Source organism: Phodopus roborovskii, unplaced genomic scaffold (genome assembly GCF_943737965.1).
Source record: "Phodopus roborovskii unplaced genomic scaffold, PHOROB, whole genome shotgun sequence".
Lineage (NCBI taxonomy): Eukaryota > Metazoa > Chordata > Mammalia > Rodentia > Cricetidae > Phodopus > Phodopus roborovskii.
The window spans coordinates 2,070,203-2,088,408 of record NW_026126567.1 but is presented as its reverse complement, the minus strand read 5'-3'; the positions used below and the strand labels follow the sequence as shown (position 1 = coordinate 2,088,408).

At 51.1% G+C, this 18,206-nt stretch overlaps 1 protein-coding gene across 4 annotated transcripts in view; it reads right to left on the bottom strand.

Annotated features, from left to right (window-relative positions):
* Nucleotides 1–1,315: 1,315 nt before the first annotated feature.
* Nucleotides 1,316–18,206, bottom strand: part of Trappc9 (trafficking protein particle complex subunit 9) — a 405,567-nt gene continuing 388,676 nt past the window's right edge. For 2 of the 4 annotated variants that reach the window (XM_051202715.1, XM_051202717.1), the window contains exons 21-22: nt 2,008–2,231; nt 1,316–1,578 (exon numbers count right to left, since the gene is read on the bottom strand). In XM_051202715.1, coding sequence (XP_051058672.1) covers nt 1,411–1,578; nt 2,008–2,231 — 392 coding nt within the window. In that variant the 3' untranslated portion in view covers nt 1,316–1,410. The remainder of the gene's footprint in view (nt 1,579–2,007; nt 2,232–18,206) is intronic. The other 2 variants (XM_051202714.1, XM_051202713.1) reach the window with 2 other exon arrangements.

The following is an 18,206-nucleotide window of genomic DNA, read 5'->3' as shown; positions in this document are numbered from 1 at the left end:
CCCCTTTCTCCCTAGGTGATAACAGGAAGCTGTGGGTAGGCCCATTCTTTGGGTGCAGGGCTGAGAACTAGAGGTCCAGGTCATTGGGAAGCTCCCCCAGACCATAGGGCTCCTGAGGCCCATATGGCAGTCTCACAGATATCTGGGAGACCCACTTTGAGGGGTTGAATGGTATCTGGCAGGCCCCTGGTCTCAGAATTCCTTAGAACTTTCTATGCACTCAGGATGCCTGAGGCTGGTATCTGCCAGGCCCTGAGGCCTGGTTATTTCCTGAGAACTAAGGGATGTCACTTGTCCAGACGGGCCCGTGAGTGCCTTCACCAGGACAGTTTCCAGGTACTAGGGAGTTTGCCCATGCATATCTCCTGTCTCCCATTTGCTCCTTGGGTGGACAGTTTTGGGTTATTTCAAGAAGAGTTCAGCCCTAGCTGTCCACCATGGTAGCAGCTCAGCCCAGCGATTCCCTGCACTGGCTTGACTCTAACCTCCCACATCTAAGGATGCCCCCTCATTTCCCGGATCAGCTGTGTACCCTAGCCTTGGCATTTTCTCTGAGAAGACAAGGACTTCTCAATAGGATCACACAGCAGGGCTCCACATGCTCTAGGCTGCAGGACAGCCAGCCATGGGCAGACCTGGCAGAAAGTGGGGTTTGTAAGGCTAGGCTGAGTTGCGCATTGCCTGGCAGCAGGGCCACCCCAGTCCTAGAACTTCAGCAGGCTTTCAACATGAAATTAAGACTGATGATGAGACCCTAGCCACACCACTGGGCAACTCTGGGCGATGAGCTATCAGAGCCATAGGTGGCTTGAACACCTGCTCTGAGGTGGGGAAACAAGTAGGGCCCCTGGGAGCCTTAAGTGTTGTGAGGTGACCTGGTATCCCTGGATAGCTCAGAGCTATCCTGCCAGCCATGGGACCCATGAGCCAGAGGCCTCACCTGGCAGGGTGTGGCGGGGTGGGTTTAGCCCCACACCGTCCCCGTTTCCCAGTAGCCCGCAACTGGAAAGTGACACGATGTGAGGTAAGCAAGGCAGGCCTTTATTGGAGGACGCGGCAACATAGATACACACGGGCAGGAAGCATCCTGAGAGCCGCGCACCCTGGCCACCCACAGTGTCCTGTCCTTTGCTTGGGTTGTCAGTGGCATTCGTAGGGGTGAGCCAGACCTAAGGAGATTGGAGGGATGGTGCAGCATTTCTTAAGGCCACGGGGAGATGGCAGGCCAGGGAGGAACCCTCCACCGTGCTGGCCATAGGGCAGGGCCACCCAGGCTGGCACTAGGTGTGAGGCCGTTCAGCACAGTAGGCCAGAAACAGAGCAGGCAGCAGACAGGGTGCCTTGTGGGAAGGAGGAGGAAAGCTGGGCATGGTGCAGAGCGGACGGACACAGCCTGTGGGGTTGAGGGGCTCAGGCCTGCGCCTCCAGAGCCCGCACATGCACGCTGGGTAAACAAAACCAGGACGGGGGCAGCTCCTTGCTCTTGCAGTCCTCGTGGAAGCGGATGTGGAGGAAGAAGTCACCCGTGTAGAGGAAGAGGAGGGCCCCAAGGCAGGCTGACTGGCCTGATGGCTGCACCTGGAGTGGAAAAAGGAAGGGGGGGGGGCGGTCATACTGGATCTGTAGTTCAAACCCCAAAGCTACTGGGAGAGTCTCGAACCTACCTTCAGGGTAATGTGAGAGGGCTGGGGACACACTGGCTCTACCCCTACCCAAAGCTTTCTGGCTGTGCTTCCTTGGAGGAGGAGCTGCGTGTATCTGAGAAGCCACGCCCATCTTTGATTTCTCCCAGAACTGTTTGGGTTTAGCGAGAGAGGGAATATAGGAAAGTGTGTGTGTGTGTGTGGTGGTTAACGGCAAGAGTCTGGACCAACTCTAGGGCTCATTGCATCCTCTGGAGCAGGATGTGCAGGGAGGAGCTGTGGGTATGTACCCCACCCGACCCCTGGCTGCAGGGCTCTATAGGTTGCCACAGTGGGTCGGGGTCAGACACGGGGACACACTCACCGTGTCAAGGTAGAAGGTGCTGGAACCCACAAAGGAGACGACATCATGCAGATCATAGTTGTGCACACCGTTCTTGTGGTCCTGGAAGGGGACCACGGTGAGGGCGAAGGGCCCCACGCTGTGGGGGCTCCGATTAGTCAGCCGCACCTCCAAGTGCACAGGGTCGCCGACCTGGCAGGCAGCTGCCACCTCACAGTCGCAAGGCTGCCCGTCCACCAGCACGTCTGCAAGAGATGGAAGACTGTCAGAGGTGACTGCTCTGTCACCTGACTTCCTGCTCTGTGTCAGAGTCCTGGGGACACATGGGAGTGGACTGCCCCCCCTTTTTTTCCTGAAATAGTCTGGCAGAGACAGGCATAGCAGGAGGAGAGAGCTGTCGCCCAGAGGGGCTGTCCACACAGGAGGGGCCCAGCTCTCTCTGTGGTGTGCCTCTTGGACATGCTAGCCACAGCCACTCTTCCTCTGCTGGGGCAGGACCGCGGGAGTGGTCCCGCCACACACACCTTTTGATGCGCACAGTACCGGAGGTCAGGGTCAGGCCTCATCAGACACAGGGGCTTGGGAGAATTACCTGTACAGAATCCCCAAAGGAGGAGAGTCTGGGGATGATGACACACTCCGAGAATGCCACATCCTCTCAAACTTTCCCAGGGGCAGACACGTCTCGCCCCTGGATCCTGTTATTGCTACTCTCTGGAACCGCACCCATCCATCCTCCATCTACGAGTAAGCCAGGGCTACAGAAACCCCTCAGCAGCCTCATTCATTCCCAACAATGGCTGCCAGGCTTAGCGATGAGGTGCGCGGATATAAACAAACCCCACTGGAGGGCAAGTCTGTAATCTAGCAAGGAAAGAGAGAGGTCAGCCAAGAACGGGACCACACTGAGACTCCACTGACGGAGTTCACTCAAGAGGGCTCGTCACAGGCCTGGGGAAGCGGAGAGGGATACTTCTCTAATCTGCATCTTCCATTCTTGAATGCACGGGGCTTTGTGGTGGTCCTGGGTGCCTGGCCACCAGTCTGGCTCGAGTCCCATAAGCACTTGCAGTGGTACCCTGACACGCTGCAGGCAGGGCATGGGTGGGCTGCCCCTTCTACTAGCTGTCTAGTAGCTCCCTTGGGCCCACAGTGAGGGTCCGAGGGACCTGGGTGTGCCTGTCCCTGCTCTCGCTGAGCCCCATTTCTCTTGTGCAGTGGAGCAGATGCCGACACTAATGGCTATGATGGGGATGTACCAAGGTCATGCTGCACGACGCTGTGGGCAACAGCCTTGAGAGCCGTGGATGCAGGACCAGAAATAGCCCTCTGGACTGACTTCTGTGGTGGCTCCATCCCAGCTTTGATCATAGCACCCGGTAAGTCTGCAGGGCAGCTCAGTGACTTCTGCCCGGGGCCTCGTGCGGAAAGGTACCCAACAGCCCTCCGCCCCTTTCTCAGTTCCACGTGGGCTGGGTCCTCACAGCTATTTCCGGAGCAGTAAAGCCCAACTAGGTGCTGTTGGAGCTGCTTGCACAAAATGGGGAGAGCAGGTGGCGGTGGCTGCCGCCGCTGGTTCGGATAAGAGAAAAAAAATTACCAGCAAACCAGCGAAGGGTGGCTAGTGGCTCATTACAACTCTTTATTTTTTTTCCCTCTCTCTCTCTGTAGAGGACTATGTGGGCTGTCAGGGCAGCCAGCACAGGGCTGTGTGTGGCTCATCTTCCAGCCTTCCCTGCCTGCCTACAAACCTTTTCTAGCCCTGAGTCTGCACAGCCCAAGGCAGACCAGGTAGGATTTAGGCCTCACCTCCACCCTCTCCTATCACCAGAGACTCGATATATCCAGCCAGGCTTCTCCCATCCTGAAAGTTGGCATGAGCATCTCTGTGTCCTGGGGAGAAGGAGAGGGAGGGGGTCTCCCCAGTTGCAGGTCCTTTCCAGCTTCCTCGCACACCCACACACACCCAGAGGACAGGAAGCTCCCCAGAAGGACTGCCCTGCCTACTGGAGCAGAGCTTGGAGTAACTGCCCATCCCATCTAATCAGGGCTATCCTGCCTGGGGAGCCCTTGGGGACAGGTGCCGGACACAGTTCACACTTACTGCCAAGTGTGTGGCAAGCAGCTGCAGATAATCCTCCTGCCTAGACCATAGTTCTCAGAGTTCTCGTACCATGGTATCCAGGGACAGGAAAGCCTGCACCTTCTTAGATACTGATTGGGGGGTGGGGGATGCCATCCTTCTGTGATTGGATTGCAGGAGAGAGGAGGCCCTGTTCCCTGGCACCCATGTTAGGAAACGCCATGAAAATGAGTATCACCAGCGCAGTTGTGCTGGTGACAGCTCAACGCCTGTCAGCTCTGGCAGGGTTAGCCCCGAGCAGGGCGCCTTTTATGTCCAATCCCCACTGATCCAGGCTGTGGGGAGAAGTGAAGACCCAAGAAAAGCCAGCTAGCTGTGTGTCATAAAATGTACAAGCTGGCTCCGCCAGAAAAGCTGAGGGCACCCAACTTGACTGGCACCAGATGTGGCTAGATCCGGGGAGAGCAGGCTCTGCTCTGCTGCGAGGGAGCTAAGGCGGCCCAGGATCCCCCCCCCCCCCGGGCTCACTCTTCAGGCCTGGCTTCCAGGGGATTGGGTCGATGGTCTGGGAGGCCACATGGCCCTGGCCCCCATGGCTGGAGCGCCAGATAGGGCCATCTCTGGGACTGCAGAAGGGACACCTGGTGGTACAGGACCCTGTGTGGTGCTGCAGTCCCGTCGCTAGGCAGCCAGAGGCTGCCTGTGGCCCTGAACCACCGTGTGTGGAGTGATCTCAGCTTTAGAGCTCGCCCCATGCTCTGAGTCACTGTCCATTTCCCTTTCTGCGGGACGCTGCCCCACTACTGAGGGCCAGCTGCCGGAGGGCTGCTATTTGACGGCACGCCTCTCACAGGAGGGGAGGGGGTAATGGGGCAAGCAGGCCCATGCCTGCCCTGCCGGAGGGGGCATAAGGCCTAGTTAATAGCAGTGGCTCCTGGTTCCCATCGGGTCACCTGGAAAGTGAGCTCCCCCCCCCCAACAACTGGCAGCTCCCTGATCCTCTTGTTCCCTCATTTCAACAGCACTCTGGCTCGTGGCCTTGCTCCCTTCAGGCCCCTGTGGCCCAGAGCCGGTCTGTCCTACCCTCTCCTGGTGGTCATCTGGCTAGTAAGTCTGAGGAGAATGGGTGGGGTGGGGCAGAGCCCTGGCCCCATTATGTCCAGACACACGCTGCCTTTCCGAGTAACATGACTGGAAACACAACCTAGAAATGCCTTAGCATTAGCTGGACAATGGATGACTGTCCCCTCCTGCCCAGTCAGTCCTGTAGCTTTTTATTTCTGGATGAAGCTGGGGGTCATAGCCTTCAATTCCTCTGGGGCAGAATTACCACCTGCAGCAGCTGCTGCTGCTGCACTAAATACCATGGCGCGGTGCTGGCTCTGCAGAAATCAGTTCTATAAATAGGAGACAATAAGAGGAGGAGGGTCTAGAGGGCTCCCAGGAGGCAGGGAGGCGGCTGGTCTTAGGCAGCCCTGTGGCCTGAACGAATGGGAGACAGGTATATGGCACTTAGGGTGACGAATCATAGGCTGCCGGGTGTTCTATGTGTCCCCAAGTCCCCATGCCTTCCAAGGAGGATGGAAAGTATCATGGACCAGGCAAGTCAAAGACTACCTGAGAGGAGTAAGAGGCAAGGTGGGCACAGCCCCAGAGCTGATGTGAGAGCTCACTGAGGTGTCCCACGCCTCGACACCACCCACCAGCCATCCTCGGATGGAAGCGGGGGCAGATGATCATTTCTGATCATCCAGGAGAAGCAGCCCCATCTTCTCCAAAGCCAGAGGAGCTGATGGCTAGGTGCCATCCAAATCACTGCAAGGGTCAAGTAGCTGCTAAGCTCCCAACCAGAGACAATGGTGCCAGTAACTAACTTAGTTCCCACAACCCCACCCCTACCATAGTCCCCACATGCACAGACTTGGCCCCTGCACGTTACTGGAGAGGGGGGGAGGGAGGAGGAAGAGGAAGACAGGGGAGGAGGGGGGGAAGGAGAGAAGGGGAGGGAGGAGGAAGAGGAAGAAAAGGGAGGACGGGGAGGATGGAGAAGGAAGGAGGAAGAGCAAAGATGGAGAGGGAGGAGGGTGGAGGAGGACGGTGGCCTTTGGCTCCGTGTCCCTGCCAGGGCCTGTGCTCTGTGGAGCTGGTGCTGCACATGTGTTTCTGACAGCTACTGAGGTAGCTAATCACACGTGTAATTACCCTCGATTCGAGAACAGCTCCTGGCCAAGAGTGTTCTCCTACATCCCCAGAAGCCAAAGGCCCTTTCCCCGCTCAATCCTTGAGATAGGGCCTGATGTATCCGAGGCCGGCCTTGAACTTGCTATCTTCCAATCCTCACTCCCTCCTCTGAAAATATGAAGGGTGGGACTTCCTACATCCTTCTTTCGGGTGCAGAGCCTAACTTGCATCCCCACTGGTAGTCACACGGCGTGGACTCCTCCCCACCTTACTCCACCCACTTACGCCCAACCTGTTCTGGCTCTACATAACTTGCACCAGGAACCTAACATGGACAGGGTACTAGAGTTTCCCCTGCATGCACCCTTCTAAACACAGTCCAGAATGTAAACACAATGCCCTAGCATGATCAGGTGAGGTGTGCTCCTAACCTCCAGGCTTGGGTCGGGATAGACATCCCGACCACTGTTCCAGCTCCCTGTTTCCTCCTGACTTCATCCCACCCATAAAATATATCTTCAACCCTCAGGCCAAACCTGTCTCACATCCTGACTCTGTCCCAGCCTGTTGTGCCCATATCAGACAGCCTTAACAAAAGGAGTCCACATACCTAGGTCCGCTCACAAAAATATAACATGAAACATCAAGACAGCATCTCCCCCACACACAAACACAGGGGAACAGCTAGGCTGCTCCTGGGTCCACCAGATCAATATGCCATTTAAAATCAGCCCAGCCCGGCCCCAGAGAAAGGTCACAGTGGCTAATGCCGTTAGCTGGCCTGGCTTGTGTCTGAAACCTCTGGCCCAGTTCTGTCAGGCATTAGTCTGGAAAGTTCAGGGCATCGTTCCACCACAGCGGGCTCAGTGGCCAGCCCTGAAGAAAATGCCTCTTCCCAAGTGTCTGGAAGCTAGATGCCCAGAGGCCAAGCCTTTAGAACCTGGGATTGAATTTAACCTTGACTTTTAAGCAGATCTGACTTTTCCCAAGCCGAAGGAACGGTGAGCAGTTCCCATTCACTTCTAATACAGCTTAGAGCCAAGAGAAGCTAGGCTGGGGACCTTAGCTTTGTGGTACTCCAGGTTGGGGGACCCATACAACTTCTTTTTACCTACCCAACTACCAAATAAATGGATAGTATCTTTCCTCCCTCCACAAATTCAAATAACACTAGACTACAGTTAACCAAGCTAACTATTATCCATCTATCCCCTCATGCTCCCATGATACATACATACATATATACCCCAGCTAGCCTTGAAGTTGAGATCCGCTTGTCTTCTCCTGCGATGTGGAGATGTGCGTACAACAGCATCTGGTCATCATCCAATCTTCTACCCATCAACTATCCTTCCATCCTTACTCCACTCCCCCACTATCATCTGTCCAGCTAGCCAGTACCCCTGTCCATCATCCACATTACCATCCATATATCCACCTTCCACCATCGCTTCATGCATCATCATTATTCTGTCTATTTATAACTTAGTCATCATCCATCTATTTTCTATTCCACTCATCAATTATTTCATCATCCATACATCTTCCCATTATCCACTGATCAGCATTTAGCCATTTATCCATCTGCCCTCTATCTAGCCCATACCATTGTTTGCATTTCCTCACTTTGGCACAGCTTGTCTTTTTCTTCTCTCGGAATGGAAAGCCCCCAGAACCTGCAGAACTCTTTTTCCTCTTAGCTACGGATCCACAAATGTCACTACCACACGCCTACCTTACACCTAAGTTTCTCCGTGATTCCCAAGGAACTTGGTGGTACTTTTACTTACTTGCCATCTGCCATTGTTAACTATCTGTCCTTTGGTGACTCAGGAAACTCCGTCAGGACTGAGGGTTTCTAAGAAGATCTGAGGGGGCTTGTATCCCCAGGATGTGGTTACCAAGATTGGGTCTCAGGGCCACCTCGTTTTGTCTTTCTACATTTGGGAAGGGGCAAGTGCTTATACCTTAGGACTGGGAGTAGCTGCAGTGACCACGTTACACTGGACTTGTCACCTGCAGCCAGAGCAGACACCACAGAAAGGTGGGCGTGTCTTCAGAGGAATGGGAATTAGCCTGTGTGTGTGTGTGTGTGCAAGGTTTATCTCACTGTGGTTCTCATAGTCTGGTCTTGGAGGCTATTCCCGATAGTACACAGTATTGCTCCCACAAACTGACGCTCTTACATGTTGGACAGTGAATTAAAAGTACCCTGCTTCATGTTCACTGGGTTCTTGCAGCAAGGATGAGAAGGCTAAGGGTCCCAGAAACAAACAGCACCTAAGAACCTTCGCCTAGCCTGGCGCTTTGCATCCTTCCACCGACTCTGGGAACTCCACCAGGCCCATGCACAAAACAACACTACCATTTGTACAGAGCTCAGTTCCTTAGCCCTCGCCTGTGAGGCCTAAAGAAGGACCTTCGTTCTGGGATGCAGCTCTCTTAACAGAGCCCTACATGCCCACACAAGCTCAGTAATCCACACGAGCCATAGCTTTCCACAGTGAAACCTAGCTGTCCACAACAGAGACCCAGCTCTCCACACAGACCCCATTCAGCCACCTACCTGGCATGCCATGGAAAAAAGATACCTAACTAGACCACCTCTACCTACCCACTGCTCCTCTCCCTATCAAGAGGAACCATATAATACAGGCCGATACCTCAACTATGCATATACTACCAAAAACAAACAAACAAAAAACCCAGTCTCATGATAGGTAACATCTTTTGAAGTTGTTGGCCAGTAGGGTACTACAGAATCCCCCAAATTATAGGCTATTGCCAATGCTATTGGTTACCTTCTACAATTGACATCAAAACCCTATGGCTGAAGACAACGCATAGTTGAGTCAAAAATCACAAAGAAATCTAGCTGGTACTTGACTGGAAGCTTAACACCTACTGGCCAACATTTACAATGCTTGAAGGTGCTATACACACTAAATCTCATCTGCGAGCGAGAATAACAATCTGCCTGCAGGATAAGTCCGTCTATGCAATGATGGCACAAATGTTAGAGGAATAATCAACCGCTTTTTTAAAACTGGAGTTTTAAGACTTGTTGCTTGAGATGGAACCCATACCTGATACTGTCAATGAGGCCGAGGCCTTGAGATTAGATAGATCATGGGATGTAGCAGAGAACCGTTTCTATTACTCTGCTAGAAGAAGATAGCAATGGAAGAACTTCTGATGACTTGTTGCTATTCCCGCAGATCGGTGCATTGTTCAACACTCATCGCAGGAGATTCTCTCTTTGCAGGAGGTGACAGCGAACACAGAGAAACCACAAGTGGCCAGTGTAAAGGGAATAAGCAACTTTGGGATGCTCAGCTCTAAATAGGACGTCTACTTCGAGCCCCTCCCCTCCAAGCTCAGGTTATCTGTATGGAAGACTGTAAGAGCCAGGAGTAGTGGACGGCTCAAGGGAAAGTGCTTTCTAGACACGTCAGGGCAGGTGGGCATGTGAACTCAGGGACTGTGACTCCATGCGAGGTGGACAAAACCCCAGATGGAGGAGGGGAAGTGGGGGTATAAAGTCCCACTCCTGCAATGGAGTGACACTGGATATATCAACCACATTCCAGAGCAGGCCCCATGCTCCTGAGTGGCTGGCCAGCACCTACTTGACTTCATCGCCTTGGCCTTGGAAGAGAAAGAAAGAACGTGAAGTTGGGTGGTTAGAGAGGCAGGGGAGGATCTGCGAGGGACTGACTGGTTGGAGGAAAAGAGTAGTATGGTCAGAATGGACTGTGTGGAATTCCCAAAGAATAAATAAAAGGGTTATTTTACAAAAGAGGGCCCGGTGACTCCTCTAGGCGGCTCCCTGCTCGCTCGCCCCTGACATCTCGTCTCGGGAGAGCTGGGTGGTGGTCTGTGCGCTGCACCGTCCCTGTCTTCCCTGCCATCCAAGCGGCTGCCTTCTTTCCCACAGTGCAGTAGGTCCTGGTTCTGTTTACAAACCTCCAGTGCAGAATGAAACCAAGTCCTTTGCAGCCTCCGTAGACCCCACTCTACCCTTGGCCCCTCCCATAACCCAACGGCAACATGTGTCTCAACACACTGAGGTTATCCCAACCTCAGTGCCTTTGCATGTGCTGTCGCTCCTAGAATACTGCCATGCAGATTCATTGATCATTTGATCCTACCTTAGACTCCGTCTACTGACAAACTCTGGCTGGGCACCCTGACCCTTGGTGACATGATGCTGCTTCTTATCCTTGTACCACTAAGTGAACAGTCTTTCAAGATAACCTGAGTGTCTGGGTTCTACCTGCTTCTCCAGCTGAGGCTGGTTAAAGGCCTAAGCTGATTTTCTTTTGAAGCCCCAAGCAAACATTCACCTTGCCAACACCTTGGTCTTGAACTTGTGGCCTCCAGACTGGGGAGAGCAGACACTTCTGTGTGTAAATCAATGGACTGATGACATCTGTCATGGCAGCCTCAAGACACAGACACATCCGTTCCCTGTACCCCAGAGGTTCACCTAAGGCAACAGAGGAGCCCAAGAGAGCTTTGCTTGTCACCTGCATGTTATAGCAGCTATGCAAATGAGGGCTCTGGAAAAACAGTCTGTTCTTTTCAATAATTTAATCAGCTCCATAGTCACCTCCTGCCCTGGCAAAGCAAAAGTGCTCAGGAAAGGGGTGGCCAAGCTGGTAAGGGATCTGGGACCCTCTGGGAGGATCTAGGGCCGCCTCTTTTACTCCTGTAAGCTGCAGGCTCCAGAGATGGAGTAATACTCACACATGCAGCATGTCTTAGGCAGGGTTGGTACCTCACACACTCCTGAAAGGAGGCTATGCAATGCAGGCATGGGACTGGCTAAAAACTCTCCATCCTGCCGCTGACTAGGAGACAGAATGATCTCTCCCAGGGCCTGGATATGGCCCTGAGAAGGACTAGATACAGCACAGGCTTCTAAACATTGCCTTTCTTCATTCCCAAATAGAGTATAAGCCAAGCTCTGCAGAGGGAAGAAACCAGGGAAAGTGATGCCACAGGGCAGGCTGACACTCCAGGGACGGCCTGAGAGTAGAAAAAGCAGTCACTAGCACAGCTTAGTCTTTGGGAAGCATGGAAGAGATACTGGCCTCATGCAAAAAAGTAAAATCCCTTTATGGGTCACAGAGACCTGAGATTAATGAAGCATGACTTCTCTTCTGTGGGAGAGCACTTGGGTTTCTTCATCCGTTCTTTAATTCACTCACATATGCAGCAATGATCACTGAACAGCTACCACACGCCAGATCCAGAAGTCCCTCAGTATTAAGAAGAAAATAAAGTCCCAGGCTCCCACGATTTACTTCTAATGGAAGACAGCAGCAAGTAAGTGAACAGACACATGAACATACATATGCTCACATGCACACACACACACACACACACACACACACACACACACACACGGTAGGTGGTAACAGTCCAGTGAAGGTTAGAGGTGAGGGGCTGTTCTCAGAGATCGGTAAGAGGTCTTGGCTAGTCTGTGGCACTGAAGTAATAAATCTAAGACAGAGCAGGAAGCAGAAACACAGCATTCGGCCGGAGCCGCCATTGGTTACAAAGTAGCAGTATCTCAGATTGGGCGTTTTTTACCATCTGGGTGAGCTGGGAGTTCTGAGCTTGAGTGGAAGGAAGACATAGAGAGTCTCTCTAGTTGCTGTCAGCAATGAGGAGACCAGGGACGTGGGACAGGGGCACAGGGGAGGGAAGGGTGGCTTGGGAGAGAACAAAGGCTTTTCTGGCTACCTAGGCATCCCTGAACCCAGTCCCCAGCCATAAGTGCAAGGAACCAACGAGTCATTCTCAGACACGCGACGGCTAACACGAAGTCACCCAACAATGAGGAGGAGCGTTGGGCTTGCTTTCCTTTGTCTCACAATGCTTTGGGTAACCCATCCAATTCCTGTGGCTCAAGACACCAGTAGCAGAGATGGAGGAAATGGGGGGGAAAAATCCTGCATCTCAAGGTTCTGTTTGAGGTTGGTCACCATGGAAGGAAGAACAGACATGCTGTGAGTCTGTGCAAGAGGAACCAGGGGAGAACTTGGGCAGGCTGGGGAGGAGCAGAAGATTCCAGAGAGAAGAGAGACGAGCCACAGCACAGTGGTGGAAAGGAGGGTTGGAGCTATGGAATGTGGCCTTTCTAGCAAGGGTCTGGGGAAATGAGAGACATGACCCGTGGGCACCTTCAACAAAGAAGAAACAAAAGCAACCAGTAAGCAAAATGCCAAGCCTGTCCAGTAATCAAAGAGCACACACAGAAAGGCCCCGGAGGCACGCTTTATGGTCGAGGAGACTGGCACAGCGTTTTAAGGGAAATAAAAGCTATTGCTGGTAAGGGGCGGTGGCGGGCGGCGGGCAGCATGGGTTTTCACACATGGCTGCTTGGAGACTAAAGGTTAGAAGATTCATGGAGGCTGGTCTGGAAACAAGCAGAGTAGCAAATGGCCTTAGCGAGTACATGTGGCTTGGACTTGGTGATTTCATTCCTGGAAAGTTAGTGATGTGGGTTTTAGTGATCCGGTTATAGCATGGAGAGTCTAGAAACCACCCCAGAGAACAGCTGGGTGTGCCATTACAGACCCTACCACAGATATACCCCCCCTCCAAGCCTGCAGGGACATGATGACACACAGTGAGTTAGAACAGGTGACAGACAGTACCTGCCTTCCCACACCTGACCAGAAGAGCGCCTATAATATCTACTCCTTAACAGCCACCACCTTCAACAGTAAGGATTGCCCAAGATGCCATTCTTTCATTTCATTACAATTTTTTTTCCTTGCAGGTTAATTTGTCAGCAGGGGTCAACTCACTTCTAATATGTGCTATGTATAGGAAATACTCGATATAATATCTACAGGTGGATGGGACCTGTCTTCCAGACTCATCTGTCGAAGCTCTAACCCTGAGTATCTGAAAAGATGCATGACCTAGCGTGAGGCCTTCCAAAGTGTCTTTACAGGGGCCAGCAGGGAAAGCACTTGCCACAAACACAAGGAGCAACTTCTAATTCCCAGAGCTCACATAAATCCTGATGCCGTGGTGGGTACGTCTGTAATCTTAGCCCTCCAAAGAGGAGATGGAATGAGGAGACAGGAGAAATCTTGGAAGCCAGATAGTCTGGTGTGCGTGGCAGAAAACAAGAAACCCAGTCTCAGATAAAGCAGAAGGAATGGACTGACCCCCTAGGTTGTCCTCTGAACTCATCATGTGCGCTGGGGACATGAGTGAGTGCTCGTGCACACACGCGCACACACACTCACACACACACACACACACACACACGAGCGAAGAGGCATTTTAAAGAAGAGCACTGTCATTACAGCAGCAAGAGGCTCTGGATGTGCAGGTTTTATGTGCCCTTCCGAGAGTAGAGAAACAGGATGCGGACACACAGAGAGAGCCATGTGAGGACACCTTGACCATGATGTTTGGTCTCCAGTACCAAGGGAGGGCAGAGGTCTGTTCACTTGCCTGAGCAGATACGTTAAATTCTATAATGTATTTGCATGTGTGTCAGTTCCCAAAATAAAAACAAAGTTACAACTAAATAATGTGCTCAAAGTTAAAGAAAAGGACACTGTCACACTTCTGGGGGAGGGGGTAAGGGCAAACATTTATAAAGTATTCACTATATTTTAAGAAGAGGATGAGATACTTTCATGATGATATTTTGTTAGCATAAGTATTAATTTTGTACAAAAAAAATATACAAATTACATTAATTCAGCATATATTGCAAGAGTATCTCTAGGTAGCAGGTAGAGCGGTGGGTACTGGGACGCCAGTGGGAACCTCGACAGCGCCACAGCTCCCTTGACATTTAGGAGGCCATTTTCAGCATGCACCAGGCAAGTTCCCCTTGCTAGTAGACTGTTGCCTGTGTCCCTGCAGATACCCAGACCCGGGCCCCATGCCTCTCGGCCATGGCCCTATTGCTAAGCCTCTGAAGCATCCTACAAGCAGGATGATTCTCCTCCTAGCAGAGATCGGGACAGCTGCCCAGACTGGGTGAGCAGGAAGATGACTCAGCTAATGGTGACAGCCCTTTAGTGGAAACTTAATTATTCTGTAGCCTGGCCCAGAGGGAGGGGAGGGTTTGTGGCTAATAGCGATCAATTCGTCCTGCCAATCTCCTAGGCTATTTATAGCCTGCTTATAAAGTCACTTGGGATCTGAATGGGAAGGTATCGTTTATCAAGCCAAATAGCGCATGCAAGTGTGTGTGTGTGTGTGTGTGTGTGTGTGTGTGTGTGTGTGTGCGCGCACACGCATGCACACGGCGGGTGTGTGTGTGTGTGTGTTCCCGTACTAGCGAGTGCTACCTGTGTGCATGTGTACCAGGTGAGCACACCAAAGATAGGCTGGCACATGGGCGTGAGAAGCCATGACAGAAAAGCACAGGAAATGGAAGCTCGGAGCTCAGTGTCCAGCTGTAGGTGCCCGCTCAGCTGGACACTGGGGTATCCCCACCACTCCTTGCCTCAGAAGAAGCCAGGTGTCAGATAGGTAGGTGTGTGTGTGGGGGGGTTGTTCTGTTTTTCCAGAGCAACCTCTCTGCCCGTCTCTGCCTAGGACAAGGCATAGCAATCACCGGGAGCATGAGAGCTTGGGGACACCAGTGTAGCGCAAAGCTGCAAGGCTGGCACTGAGGCTATGCCTCTGTTTACCTTCAGCTCTGCCTCTGTGACTAAAGGCCCTTCCTGCTGACAGCACTTCAGTACATGCTGGGACAGGGTAACAAGCCATACTCGCTCTCCTTTGGAACAAAGAAACACAGGCCCAGAAGAGATGAAATATACATGTGAAATATGGTTGCCATGACTCTGACCATTGGGCAGGAAAGACTAACGGGAGACAGGCGGGACATAAATAGATGAGGTGTGCTTCCCAAAGCACAGCCTTAGAGAGCAGTGAGGCCACACGCAGGGTCAGGAGGGAGGGAGCAGGGACAAGTGGGAATGGAATAGGGGATGGGTGGGGGAGGAGCCACAGAGATCTGTCTGAAAGCAGTCAAGGATGACAGGGAAGAGGGCTGCGGGTGCAGAGACTGAGGCTCGGCATTCGCTCCCAGAAGTTAGGCAGGGAAGCATCGGCTTCACAAGGCACTGGGTAGCATGCTTGGGGATGTCCTATATTCAGAGCAGAGACAAATGGCCCTCACCAATACGCTATGCTGATCTTGCTTTTAAAAGGATCTCAAAGCTGTGTCTGAAAAGGATTTAACTGTGTCTACGAGATCTGCTATGTCTCAGGGGCATGAGGATGTCTACACCCACAGCCAGCGAGGGAAAAGTAAAGTCTGGGATCTGGTGAGAGACTGGCCAGCAGGAAATGGCAACCACCCAGGCAAATACTTATGACAGCTGAAATATTTAAATTAACAACCTTACCGTGGGACTTGTTACATGTGTATAGTGTAGCTTCATACAACAATAGTATGGGCCCACAGGGAGGGTTGGAACTAACCTATGGTAAGATGTTTAGGGTGTATGTGTACTTCAAGACAGACTGGTGAGGGATAGGCTGTACTCTACCTCGCAAAGTGATCACTAGAAATAACCAAACAATTGTCACTACTAAGTTAACAAAGGAGACTGCCTTTGTTCACAGGTGACATGGCTGATGGCTAATTTTGGGTGACAACTTGACTGGACTAAAACCCAAGCTGCTGGGCACTCCTGTGAGGGTTTTCTTGAAGTTGACTTGAAGCAGGAAAACCCACCTTATCTGAACAGCACCTTCTGGAAGTAGCTACATAAAGGGGCGCGAGAAAAGGAAACTTTGATTTTGCCTGCTTGCTCTTACTCGCACTGACAAGTCCATCTATGCTGCTGCTGCTGCTGCAGCATTCCTGCACCTGTATTAGAACTCACTTCTTTGGGATTCCAAAGTAGACTAAAGACCGTCATCTCCCAGGAATCCTCCAGGACCCCAGCATCAGATTGGAACTACCGAGACATCCAGCCTCAAGGACCAAACAGCTACTGGATTTTCCCTCTTTCTGACGTGAGACAGCCATTACTGGACTATCCAGATTGCACTCCATAAGATAATCTAATAAAAATATGCCATTCCATCATTCTATCAGTTCTGTTCCTTTAGAAAATCCCAACAAATCCAACAAGGTTGTCTGTTTAGAAACTCTAAAAGAACCCCATAAACTGCCCCCTTAGCTCCTCCCCCCAAAAAACAACAACAGCAACTCTTTTGGGACCTATCAACCATCTATATGGTTAACACACAAAAATTAGGCTTGTCTATATATCAGTAATGAGCAAGTAGAGAAAGAAATCAGAAACATGGCAACATCCTCATGAAAATGACATGCTGGATGTTATCTATAACAGGACGTATAGGATTGACATCATAAGATAAACTACAAAACTCTGCTGAGAGAAATAAAAAAAAAAGCAGAGTAAATGGAGAGCCATCCCATGCTCGTAGGTAGGAAGGCTTGGGGAAGTCTATCCTTTCCAACTGGATCTATAGATTCAATGAAGTCACAAACAAAATCCCAGCGGGTTCTGACGTGGACATTGAGATTGCTGACTCTAAGTGATACAGGAAGAAGAAAGGAGCCTCAGGATAGCTACTCCACCGCAGAAGAAGAACAAAGTCAAGAGGGCTGGTACTATCCAAAGTCAGACCTGCTTGTGACACTACAGCAAGCATGCCAATGTGTACTAGTGAAAGAATGCAGAAAAAGTTCAATGGAACACAGCAGGGAGCTCAGAAATGCATTAATACATATGTGGATTTGGCCTCTGGCAAAGAGAAAAGGCAATGAAATAAAATCAAAACGATGGTAGCCTTTTCGACAAATTCTGTGAGAACACATACACATGCAAAGAAAGTAACTTATATGTAGACTTAGATACTTCACAAAGTTTCCCTCAAAAATAGAGCCCTAAACTACATATAAAATGCACGACTGTTCACAGTAACACAGGAGAAAATTCTAGACAGCAGTGTGTGTGTTGCAAATGGCACTTGAGCAACAGTTGTACCAAGGGCTTGATCCAAGACCTGAGCCATAAATGAGCTGGTAAGGTGAACTTTAATAAAGATGAAAGCTCGCACTGTGTGGATATTGGAGAGATAAGCCACAGGCTGGGCACGAAGAATTTCCAAAGACTCATCAAGTCAAGGATGCTGATCAAACTATACAAAGAGCTCTAAAAACTCAATAACAAAAGCAATGAATTGACGTAAGAAACAGGCCGTAGACCTGAAAAGATATATCCATCAAAGTAGACTTGGCATGAAAAGTTGACCAATGTCACATGTCACTGTGGAGTTGCAAACTTAAACAACAATGAGCTACCACCACACATTTGCTACAAAGACCAAGATATCACACACTAATGCTGCCAAATATGGTGAGGATCTGCAAGAGCAGGAGATAGCTCAGTTGTTACTGGTGGGGATATAACATGGTTCAGCCACTACAGAAGTTAAAAGATGAAGATATTCCTATCATAGGATCTGGCAAGCATGATTCCTGTTATTGACCAAATGACATGGAAAACTTGGGTCCACATAGAAACCTTCTCATGGATGTTACAGTGGGGTTCCAGTTTGGCTCTGGTTTGACCCCATCTGTGGAGTGCTTGGCTCCCAGCAGGTGGTGCTATTGGGAGGTGGTGGAAACCAGAAGGGGGAGGCCAGTTGTAGGATGCAGGTCACTTAGAACATACACTGGAAGGCTATTTTGTTCCTAGTCCCTTCCCCTCTCTGCTTCCTGCCTGCCACGAGGTCAGTGGCTCTCTTCTACCAAACCTTTCCACCATGGTGGTTTGGCCTTGAATCAGGCTAACAAGTAGTAGTAGAGCCAGCTGACAATGAGCTCAAAACTATAACCCAGTACAAGCTTTTCCTTATTGATGACTTTAGGCATTTTGTCAGAGCAACAGATAGCTAGGCACCACAGTAGCTTAATCTACAA